The sequence below is a fragment of the Equus asinus genome, chromosome 30 (assembly GCF_041296235.1).
Source record: "Equus asinus isolate D_3611 breed Donkey chromosome 30, EquAss-T2T_v2, whole genome shotgun sequence".
NCBI lineage: Eukaryota > Metazoa > Chordata > Mammalia > Perissodactyla > Equidae > Equus > Equus asinus.
In genome coordinates, this window is record NC_091819.1 from 19,701,576 (window position 1) to 19,714,050 (window position 12,475).

Sequence of the window (12,475 nt, forward strand, 5' to 3'; positions counted from 1 at the left end):
CATGTTAAAGCCCTAACTCCCATAGTGATAGTATTTGGAGATAGGGCCTCAATAGCAAAAAAAGCAAATAATTCAATTAAAAACGGGCAAAGAACCTGAACACAGATTTTTCCAAAGAAGACATACAAGTGGCCAACAAGTACATAACAATGTGCTCAACATCACTAATCATAAGGAAATGGAAATCAAAACCACGATGAGATATCACCTCTCACCTGTTAAAATGGCCATTATGAAAAAGACAAGAAACTGGGGCTGGCCCAGAGGCACAGTGGTTAAGTTCACGTGTTCCACTTTGGAAGCCCAGGGTTCACAGGTTCAGATCCCAGGCATGGACCTAGCACCATTCATCAAGCCACACTATGGCGGCATCCCACATAAACTAGAGGAAGACTGGCACAGATGTTAGCTCACTGATAATCTTCCTGAAGCAAAAAGAGGAGGATTGGCAATAGATGTTAGCTCAGGGCCAATCTTCCTCACAAAAAAAAGAATAAAGAAAAGAAATAATAAGTGTTGGTGAGGAAGTGGAGAAAAGGGAACCCTTGTACACTTTCGGTGGAAACGTAAATTGGTACACCCACTATGGAAAACAGTATGGAGGCTCCTCAAAAAATTAAAAATAAGAACTGCCATATGATCTAGCAATTCTACCTCTGGGTATTTATCTGAAGGAAATAAAAACACTACCTCAAAAAGATATATGCACCCCTATGTTCACTGCAGCATTACCTACAACAGCCAAGACACAGAAACAACCTAAATGTCCATCAATGGATGAATAAAGAAAGTGTGACGCGATAATATACATGCATATTATTCAGGCACAAAAAAGAAGGAAATCCTGCCATTTTAAACTACATGGATGGGGGGTGGCCCCGTGGCTGAGTGGTTAAGTTTGTGCGCTCTGCTTCCACGGCCCAGGGTTTTGCTGGTTCGGATCCTGGGCACAGACATGGAACTGCTCGTCAGGCCATGGTGAGGTGGCACCCCACATGCCACAACTAGAAGGACCCACAACTAAAATATACAACTATGTTGTGGGGGGCGGTTTGGGGAGAAAAAGCAGAAAGAAAAAAAAAAGAAGATTGGCAACAGTTAGCTCAGGTGCCAATCTTTAAGAAAAAATAAACTACATGGATGGAACTTGAGAGCATTATGCTAAGTGAAGTAAGTCACTCAAATAAGTACTCTCAAAACTCAGCTTAGGGGCCAGCCCAGTGGCACAGTAGTTAAGTTCACACATTCCACTTCAGTGGCCCGTGGTTCACCAGTTCAGATCCTGGGTGCAGACATGGCACCCCTTGTCAAGTCATGTTGTGGCAGGTGTCCCATGTATAAAGTAGAGGCAGATGGGCACAGATGTTAGCTCAGGGCCAGGCCAGTCTTCCTGAGCAAAAAGAGAAGAATTGGTGGCAGATGTTAGCTCAGGGCTAATCTTCCTTAAAAAAAAAAAAAAAAAACGAAAACACTCAGCTTAAAGGGAGACCTTCTCTGATACTAAAGTCAAAAAATTATTCTAAAATGTATATACACAGGCAAAGAAACCAAAATAGCTAAAGCAATGTTAAAAAACAATAAAATAGGAAGAATCTGACTACCCAATTGCAAGACTTATTCTGTAGCTATAGTAATCAAAGTCGTGGTATTGATAGAAAGACAAACACACAGATCAATGGAACAGAACAGACAATCCAGAAATAGACCCCACAAATTTGCTCAACTGATTTTTGCCAGTGATACAAAAGCAATTCATTAGGGAAAAGCTAGCCTTTTCAACAATGTTTCTAGAGCAAGTAGACATCCATAAAGAAAAAAATAAACCTCAACCTCAGTCTCACATCTCGCATAAAAATACACTCAAAATGGATCAAAGATTTCAAAATAAAATGTAAAACTTAAAGAAAAAATAAAGGAGGAAATCTTCAGGATCTAAAGCTAGGCAAAGAGTTCTTAGACATGACACTAAAAGCATGATTCATAAAAGGAAGAACTGATAAATTGAACTTCATCAAAATTAAAAACTTTTACTCTACAATATACACCCTGTTAAGAGGACGATAAGATAAGCTACAGACTAGGAGAAAGAGCTGCAAACTGAATATCTGACAGAGATTTAGTATCTAGAATATATAAAGAACACTCAAAACCTAACAGTAAAAAAAATAATCCAATTAGAAAAACGGCAAAAGATATAAAGAGACATTTCACCAAAGAGGCTCAAATGATGACAAATAAATACACGAAAAGATGTTCAACATCATTAGCCATTAGGGAAATGCAAACTAAAACCACAATGAGATATCACTACACACCTATCAGAAAGGCTAAAATAAAAAATAGTGACAATACCAATGCTGCTGACAGGATGCAGAGAACCAGATCACTCATACATTGTTGGGAGGAATGTAAAATGGTACTGCCACCATAGAAACCAGTTCAGCATTTTCTCAAAAAACTGAACGTGCAACTACCATATGACCCAGCAACTGCAGTCCTGAGCATTTACCCCATAAAAATGAAAACTTACATTCACACAAAAACCTGTATATGAATGTTTAGAGCAGCTTTATTCATAACAGCCAAAAGGTGGAAACAAGCCAGATGTTCTTCAAGAGGTGGATGGTTAAACAAGCTGTTGTCCATCCATGCCATGGAATAGCATACAGCAATAAGAAAGCAATGAACTACTGTTACACTCAACAACTTGGATGAGTCTCAGGGGAATTACGCTGAGTGAAAAAAATGTCTCTCACCTCAAGGTCTTTGCACTTGGCTCTACTTACCCCAAATATCCCCAGAGCTCACTCCGTTGCTTCCTTGAAGACTTTATACAAATGTCACCTTTTCAGTGAGGAAGATATCCTAGACCAATTTAAGGAAACTGCAGTTTGCCCAACTGACCCTCCCTATTGCTATTCCCTGTTTTTATTTTCCTCCCCAGCACTTATCACTATTGTCTTAGTCCATTTGGGCTGCTATAACAGAATAGCATAAATTGGGTGGCTTAAACAACATAAATTTATTTCTCACAGTTCTGGAGGCTGTGGAGTCCAAGATCAAGGTGCCAGCAGATTCGATATCTGGTAAGGGCCACTTTCTGGTCCATAGGCCATCACCTTCTCACTGTAACCTCACAAGGCATAAGGTGACAAGGAAGCTCTCTGGGGTCTCTTTAATAAGGGCACTAATCCCATTGATGAGGGCTCTGCCCTCATGACCTAATCACCTCTAAAGGCCCCATCTCCAAGTACCATCACATTAAGAATGAGGTTTCAACTTCAGGGTGGCGTCAGCATCATGGTGGAGTGAGCTTTCCCAGTAATCTCTCCCCTCCAACATACAATGAAAGACATTCATACTCCAACAGAGGACATCCAAACACAACACAAAAAATGTCAGAGAGACCCATGGAGCCATATGATGCAGGGTGGAGAGGCTGGAGCTCCCCTTGGAGGAGGGGGAAGAGGGTAAGGGAAAACTTCACTCTCTCCCCTAAAGACAGTGATCTGGGACAGGCACGGCCTCTGAGAGGGAAGGAACAGTGGAGGGGATGTTTGTTTGCAGGAACATCCAGGATCCCCGAAGGCCCTTGCAGCCTAGAGGGAAGCCCTCTACTGGGGTGAAAGCTTTCACGGAAGGTGACCTTATCAAGCCAACACCCCAGGAGAGCAGATAATGAGAGCAGAGGGAGAAAACCCCAAGAGCACACAAGAGAAAGCACCCCTCCCCACTCCCGCCCAGCACCAGCTCCAAAGCCTGGGATCTCGGCTGAAGGCAGAGGGTTCAGAACATGCAGCTATTAACAACCACCCAGTGGCGACAGGCAGTAACTGAGACCAAATAACACAAGGATGTGGAAAAATGGAGCCACTCTCTCTAGCAATATCAAACATTAAATTAGATCTCCCGACCAGAGAGAAAATGACAAGTACTCACCAATCAGTCCTGAGGACACAGAAATATGTAATCTAAATGACAAAGACTTCAAAATAGCTATCAAAAAACTCAATGAGTTAAAAGAGAATGTAGAGAAACAATTCAATGAGTTAAGGAGATACTTCACAAAAAAGATTGAAACTATAAAGAAGAGTCAATCAGAAATATTAGAGCTGAAAGACACAATGGAAGAAATAAAGCAAAATATGGATTCCCTGAACGCTGGAGCAGACATCATAGAGCAGCATATCAGCATAATCAAAGATAAACAAGTCGAAATACTCCAGATAGAGGAGGAGAGAGAACTAAGACTAGAAAGAAATGAAGAAAGTCTCAGAGGAATATCCGACTCAATTAAGAAATGCAACATAAGAATTATAGGTATTCAAGAAGGAGAAGAGAGGGAGAATGGAGCAGAAAGCTTGTTCAAAGAAATAATAGCAGAGAACTTTCCAAACCTAGGGACAGGGATAGAAATCCATGTGGAAGAAGCTACAGATCTCCTAAATATGTCAATGTAAAAACACCTACTGCAAGGCATATAGTAGGGAAACTGGCAAAAGAGAATGACAAAGAGAGAATACTAAGGGCAGCCAGGCAGAAGAAAATAACCTACAAAGGAACCCCTATCAGGCTTTTGCAGATTTCTCTGCAGAAACCTTACAGTCTAGGGCAGATTGGAATGACATATCCAAATCTTTGAAGGACAAAAACTTTCAGCCAAGAATACTCTATCCAGCGAAAATATCCTTCAGATATGATGGAGAAATAAAAACTTTCCCAGACATAAGCTAAAGGAGCTCATAGCCACAAGACGCCCCCCCTACAAGAAATCCTCAAGAAGGCCCTCATACCTGGGGGAAAAAAAGGGAGAGAGCGGTTACAAAGCACGGAGTAAGGAGATAAATAGGTAGACAGAATCAGACCAGGATAGCAAATACTCAAGTATAGCATTAAAGACAAAGGGAAGGAAAACATCAAAAACAAAATAGTCTTGTCTTTTTAACCACAAACTTGTAACACAAGATGGAATAAGATGCGAGAAAAACAATTTAGGAGGGGAAGAGGAAAGGGACTGAGTTGGTTTAGTTTAAGGAAATTAGAGGCCATGAGAAAAGGGACTATCTTATCCATGAGATTTTTCAGTACAAACCTCATGGTAACCACTAAACAAAAAAGAACACAGACACAAATAACAACGAGAAAACAAAGAAACAGAACATAAAAAACTACGTAACTCGATTGGTAGACCAGAATACACAGGACGAGAAACAAAGGAAATGCAGGAGAACCGGAAAAGAAGTGATAAAATGACAGCATAAACCCCTCACATATCAATAATCACCCTAAACGTAAATGGATTGAATTCTCCAATAAAAAGACACAGAGTGGCAAGATGGATTAAAGAACAAGACCCAACAATATGCTGCCTCCAGGAAACACATCTCAGCTCCAATAACAAACACAGGCTCATAGTAAAGGGATGGAAGATGATACTCCAAGCTAATGGCAAACAAAAGAAAGCAGGTGTCACAAAACTTATATCAGACAAAGTAGACTTCAAGATGAGACAGGTAAAGAGAAACAAAGAGGGGCAGTATATAATGATCAAAGGGACACTCCATCAAGAAAAAATAACACTTATAAATATCTATGCACCCAAAACAGGAGCACCAAAGTACATAAAGCAACTATTAACAAACCTAAAAGGAGATATTAATAATAACACAATAATAGTAGGGGACCTCAACATTCCAGTCATATCAATGGGTAAATCATCCAGACAGAAAATCAACAAGGAAACAGTGGAATTAAGTGAAAAGCTAGACCAGCTGGACTTAACAGACATATATAGAACACTCCATCCAAAAGCAGCAGAATATACGTTCTTCTCAAGTGCGCACAGAACATTCTCAAGGATGGAGAATATGTTTGGAAACAAGGCAAGCCTCAATAAACTAATGAAAATTGAAATAATAACAAGCACGTTTTCCAATCACAATGCTATAAAGCTAGAAATTAATTACAAGAAAAAAGCTGAGAAAGGGACAAAGATGTGGAGACTAAACAACATGCTATTGAACAAGCAATGGATCATTGAAGAAATTAAAGGAGAAATCAAAAAATATCTGGAGACAAATGAAAATAAAAACATACCATACCAACTCATATGGGATGCAGCAAAAGCCATATAAAGAGGGAAATTCACTGCAATACAGGCTCACCTTAATGAACAAGAAAAATCCCAAGTAAGCAATCTTAAACTACAACTAATTGAATTAGAAAAAGAAGAACAAACAAAGCCCAAAGTCAGCAGAAGGAGAGAAAGAATAAAAGTCAGAGCAGAAATAAATGCTATTGAAACAAAAAAAGCAGTAGAAAGGATCAATGAAACAAAGAGCTGGTTCTTTGAGAAGATAAATAAAATTGACAAACCCCTAGCCAGACTTACAAAGAAAAAAAGAGAGAAAGTTCAGATAAATAAAATTAGAAATGAAAGAGGAGAAATAACAACGGATACCACAGAAATACAACGGGTTATAAGAGAATACTATGAAAATCTGCATGCCAACAAAATGGACAAGATACAGGAAATTGATAAATTCTTAGATTCTTACAACCTCCCAAAGCTGAATCAAGAAGAAACAGATAATCTGAATATACCAATCACAAGGAAAGAGATTGAAACAGGAATCAAAAGCATCCCAAAAAATAAAAGCCTAGGACCAGATGGCTTCCCTGGGCAACTCTACCAAACTTTCAAAGAGGATTTAATACCTATCCCTCTCAAGCTATTCCAAAAAATTAGGGCGGATGGAACACTTCCTAACACATTCTATGAGGCCAACATCACTCTGATACCAAAGCCTGACGAAGACAGCACGAAAAAGGAGAACTACAGGCCAATATCACTGATGAACATAGATGCAAAAATTCTCAACAAAATTTCGGCAACCCGAATTCAGCAATTCATCAAAAGGATCATACATCACAATCAAGTGGGATTCATACCAGGGACAGAGTGATGGTTCAACATCCACAAATCAATCAACGTGATACACCACATCAACAAATTGAGGAATAAAAACCACATGATCATCTCAATAGATGCAGAGAAAGCATTTGACAAGATCCAACAGCCATTTATGATAAAAACTCTTAACAAAATGGGGATAGAAGGAAATTACCTCAACATAATAAAGGCCATATATGACAAACCCACAGCCAACATCATACTCAGTGGGCAAAAACTGAACGCCATCCCTCTGAGAAGAGGAACAAAACAAGGATTTCCACTATCACCAGTTTTATTCAACATAGTACTGGAGGTTTTGGCCAGAGAGATTAGGAAAGAGAAAGGAATAAAAGGAATCCAAACAGGGAGTGAAGAAGTGAAACTCTCGCTGTGTGCAGACAACATGATCTTATACGTAGAAAACCCTACAGAATCCATCAGAAAACTATTAGAAATAATTAACAACTACAGTAAAGTTGCGGGGTACAAAATCAACTTACAAAAATCAGCTGCATCCTGTACTCTAATAACGAACTCACAGAAAGAGAACTCAAGAATACAACTCCATTTAAAATTGCAACAAAAAGAATAAAGTACCTAGGAATAAATTTAACTAAGGAGGTGAAGGACTCATAAAATGAAAACTATAAGACATCATTGAAAGAAATAGATAATGACATAAAGAGATGGAAAGAGATTCCATGCAAACGGATTGGAAGAATAAACACAGTTAAAATGTCCACACTACCCAAAGTAATCTACAGCTTTAATGCAATCCCTATTAGAATCCCAATGACATTCTTCACAGAAATAGGACAAAGGATCCTAAAATTCACATGGGGCAACTAAAGACCCCAAATTGCTAAAGCAATACTGAGAAAAAAGAACAAAGCTGGAGGCATCACAATCCCTGACTTTAAAATGTACTACAAAGCTTAGTGATCAAAATAGCATGATACTGGTACAAAAAGAGGCACACAGATCAATGGAATAGAACTGAAAGTCCAGAAATAAAACCACACATACATGGTCAGCTAATCTTCAACAAAGGTGCCAAGAACATACGACACAAGAACAAGAAAACATAATCTCTTCAATAAATGGTTTTGGGAAAACTGGACAGCAACACGCAAAAAGAATGAAAGTAGACCATTATCTCCCACCATACACAAAAATAAACTCAAAATGGATCAAAGACTTGAAGATAAGTCCTGAAACCATAAAACTCCTGGAAGATAATATGGGTAGTACACTCTTTGACATAGAACTTAAAAGGATTTTTTCGAATACCATGTCTTCTCAGACAAGGGAAACAAAAGAAAAAATAAACAAGCGGGAGTTCATCAGACTAAAGAGCTTCTGCAAGGCCAAAGAAACTAGGAGGAAAACAAAAAGACAACCCACCAATTGGGAGAAAATATTTGCAAATCACATCTTCAATAAGGGGTTAATCTCCAAAATATATAAGGAACTCACACAACTGAACAACAAAAAACAAACAGCCCAATCAAAAAAAGAGCAGAGGAGATGAACAGACATTTTTCCAAAGAAGATATACAGATGGCCAATAAACACATGAAAAGATGTTCAACATCACTAATCGTCAGGGAAATGCAAATCAAAACTACACTAAGATCCCACCTTACATCTGTTAAAATGTTTATAATCACTAAGACTAAAAATAACAAATGTTGGAGAGGGTGTGGATAGAAGGGAACCCTCATACCCTGCTGGTGGGAATGCAAACTGGTGCAGCCACTATGGAAAACAGTATGGAGACGCCTCAAAAAACTAAAAATAGAACTACCATATGACCCAGCTATCCCACTACTGGGTATCGACCCAAACAACTTGAAATCAACAATCCTAAGTAACATATGTACCCCTGTGTTCATTGCAGCACTATTCACAATAGCCAAGACACGGAAACAATCCAAGTGCCCGCAGACTGATGATTAGATAAAGAAAATGTGGTGTATATATATACAATGGAATATTACTTAGCCAGGAAAAAAGATAAAATCATCTCATTTGCAACAACACGGATGGACCTGGAAGGAATTATGCTAAGCAAAATAAGCCAGACGGAGAAAGACAAACAGCAGATAATTTCACACATATGTGGAATATAAATAACTCATGGACAAAGAAAACAGTTCAGTGGTTACCAGGGGAAGGGGGGTAGCGGATAGCCACATGGGGTAAAGGGGAGCATTTATGCGGTGACAGACAAGAAATAATGTACAAGTGAAATTTCACAATGATGTAAACTATTATGAACTCAAACAAAAAAAAAGAATAAGGTTTCAACAGATGAATTTGCGTGGTGTGGGGTGGACAGGGTACTGACACACAACAAATAGTCTACAGCAACTATCCAACATATTACATATTTTATATATGTGCATGGGTGTGTGTATTTATATATGTAGCAATTATTTTTATTTTGTTCATTGCTATTACCAGTGTTTAGAACAATGCCTGGCACATACTAGGTGCTCAATAATTATTTACCGAATAAAATGATATTTACTGGAGCTGGCCCAGTGGTGTAGCAGTTAAGTTTGCGCACTGTGCTTTGGCGGCCCAGGGTTTGCAGGTTCAGACCCCAGGCACAGACCTAGCACCCCTCATCAAGCCACAGTGTGGCAGCACCCCACATAAAACAGAGGGAGACTGGAAACAGATGTTAGCTCAGGGCCAATCTTCCTCACAAAAAAAGAAAAGAAATTTACTAATGTAAAATAGCAATAAGCTCAAAGCAAATGCCAGTGATGTTGTTTTTCAGAGTACTAAAACTGTTTATTGCTGCTTTCTTTTAAGACATTTTAGTTTAACTGCCAATGCAAATTCACATAATTCTCATGAAATTAGAATACACTCTTTTGTGAATCGTATTTAAATAAGATTCCCCTTAAATCGTATAAGCTAAATTATAATTACCTTATTTAAAGCATGTCCAACATGAGGGTCACCGTTTGCATAAGGAGGTCCATCATGAAGACAAAATTCTGTTTTTACTTTTCTTTCTCTTTGCCATGAGTAAAGTTCTGAAAATCCACATTTCTGTTTAAAAAGAACAATAATGTCTGAACATCACACATACTCCTGAATCTTACCATAAATAACAGCCAGCGCTTGCTTATTTCTTATCCCCTTCCAATGTATTCAAGTCTGAAACACAAATGGTGAGGTTTCTAAAATGCACACCTGACAGCTCATCTCTTAAAACTTTCCAACAGATCCCCATAGACTTCAGATTAAAGTCTAAGCTCTTCATACCCATACAGGACCCTACAAGGGTTTAGGACCACTAAATTCTTGGGCAGTCTCTCAGCACTGTCCACCCTCCACTCTTCAGTCCAGCCATGCCGAAGGACCTACAGATTGCCCACACTCACATCTTATTCTTGAGATCCCTGGGTCTCAATACTTGCTCTTCTCTAAATCTAGAACCACACTCACTGCGGTCCCACTCCCCTTCCCTCACCTCCATGTGACCTTGGCTAAGTCACTATGCCCTTATCACTGATTCCTTCATTTGAAAAAATGCTAACATCCAACTCACAGAGCTGGTGTGAAGATTAAATGAGAAAACATTAGAAACTGTCGCAGTTCCTGACTGACAGAAGGTAATGGATAAAATACTTTCAAGAATTATACGGCCAAAACAGGTTTAAGAGTCTAGAACTCCGATAACTGTCAAAAGAATATTTAGGCTAAGCATATTTATCTTAACCAATATATCCTGAACATCGGGGATTTTAAAGGCTTTCGAATTACAGAAACTAACAAATGAATCTCTACCCTCAGGAAGTTCAGTCTAATACAAGAGACAGACGCAAAGTTTGGGAAGGGGACTCGGAGAAGCATCTTTACGTTTTCCTTCAAAGAAGTCACAATTCCAACGAAGGCCTTACTGATACCACGAAGGTGAGTTTCCTCATAATCGACTTTTCATTTATATGTGTACATGTTAATTTACTTCTTACAAGCCACTGAAAAAGAATCCAAATTCGACTTGTTTTGCCTAAGCTAAAAATGGGACTTATATTCGATAGATGCTGCTATCTGAGCATCGCTAGTTTCCCCAACATTCCGCTCTGGAACTACCCGTGAGGGACTTAAGTTTTCAGCCAATAACACCTGTGGGAACCGGATGATTTCCACTGATCGGGTCACAACACCCCCGGCCGAAGGCGGCCCGGAGCCTGTGGCCCTGAGCCACCCGGCCGGGCTGTGGGTCGCCGGGCGTGGCCCTCGGGGGTCGGGCCTCCCTCTCGAGGCCCCGCTGCGCGCCGCGCCGAGGCGGGGCCGTACCTGCTGGATCTCCAGCTCCGTGTCGGGCTGCTGGCGGCCCAGCAGCTTCATAGGGAAGCTGGTCTGCGGCAGCAGCACGGTGTCCCGGTATCTGCCATCGGTCGAGTTCTGCAGCTGGTTACTGGCCCCGGTGACTGACCGCACCAAAAGCCTCCTCGCCGTCCCTCGCCACCCTGGGAGACAAGGAAGGCGGGGCGGCCCACACAAATTCCGGGCCGCGACCACGGCCGCAGCCCCTGGCCCGCGAGGGCGCAGCCCCCAACGCATGGTGAGCCAACCCCAGGCTTTCGGTGATCGGCGGGTTCTCGGTTCCCGCCTGGGCTTTTAGTAGCAGAGACCCCAGGGAACCTCCGCGACCCCGGAGTGCGCACGCGCGCAGGGCGCGGAAGGGGCGGGGCGCAGGGTCGTCCCTGCGGCAGCGAGGACAGATCCACCTCCGGGTCTTGGCTGCGGCCGCCGCGGGGCGGGGCTGGCCCCGAGGGGCGGGGAAAGGCGTGGCCGGCGCCTTAGGGCTCAGCTTTCAATCACAGCGCCCTGCCTTTTTAAAAAATATATATTTTATTTAATCCAATATATCCAAGATATTATCACTTCAACATGTAATTAATATAAAATTATAAATAAGATATTTTACATCTTTCTCTTCATACTAAGTATTGGCAATTTGGTATGTATATTAAGTATGCAGCACGTCTCAGTTTGGACTAGTAACTTGCCAAGTGCTCAACGACCACACGGGGCTAATGGCTACTTTAGTGGGCAGCACTGCCTGAGCGAGGACAAAGTTCAGCGCCAATATCATACATCAATCTAATTATTTTTCAGAGTCCCAATATCCCCCTTATGTCCCAGATAGTCTACTGTGTAGGGCAACTTCTGCTCCGGTTAAAGATTCTGCTTTATTTGATTGTCCAGGTCATAGTAGTTCACAATTCTTACCTTTTCATTGTAAAGTGTACCTCTTGGGAATGGCCTTCCTAATAATAAGACACGAAGTGTAGAAGATTTGGTTTACATAAATAAAAAGACTGACAGATTTTCGACAAAATTGAAAAGAAAATTTTATATGTTAAAAGTTACCACAAAGACAGAAGGCAAGAGGTAAATAGGAAGCATTTGATTGATGTCAACTTTTCACCAGGCGCTGTCCCCAGCGCTTTACCTGTCCTAACTCATTTAATCTTTAAATCCCATCAAGAT

General features: G+C 40.6%; 1 protein-coding gene across 1 annotated transcript in view; it reads right to left on the reverse strand.

Moving 5' to 3' along the window:
- The window catches only part of IARS2 (isoleucyl-tRNA synthetase 2, mitochondrial), a 65,644-nt gene extending 53,904 nt beyond the window's left edge, over positions 1 to 11,740 (reverse strand). Inside the window, exons 1-2 of the mRNA XM_014838707.3 lie at positions 11,276 to 11,740; positions 9,899 to 10,021 (exon numbers count right to left, since the gene is read on the reverse strand). Of these exons, the coding sequence (XP_014694193.3) occupies positions 9,899 to 10,021; positions 11,276 to 11,542 (390 nt within the window). The 5' untranslated portion in view covers positions 11,543 to 11,740. The remainder of the gene's footprint in view (positions 1 to 9,898; positions 10,022 to 11,275) is intronic.
- Between the last annotated feature and the right edge of the window lie 735 nt (positions 11,741 to 12,475).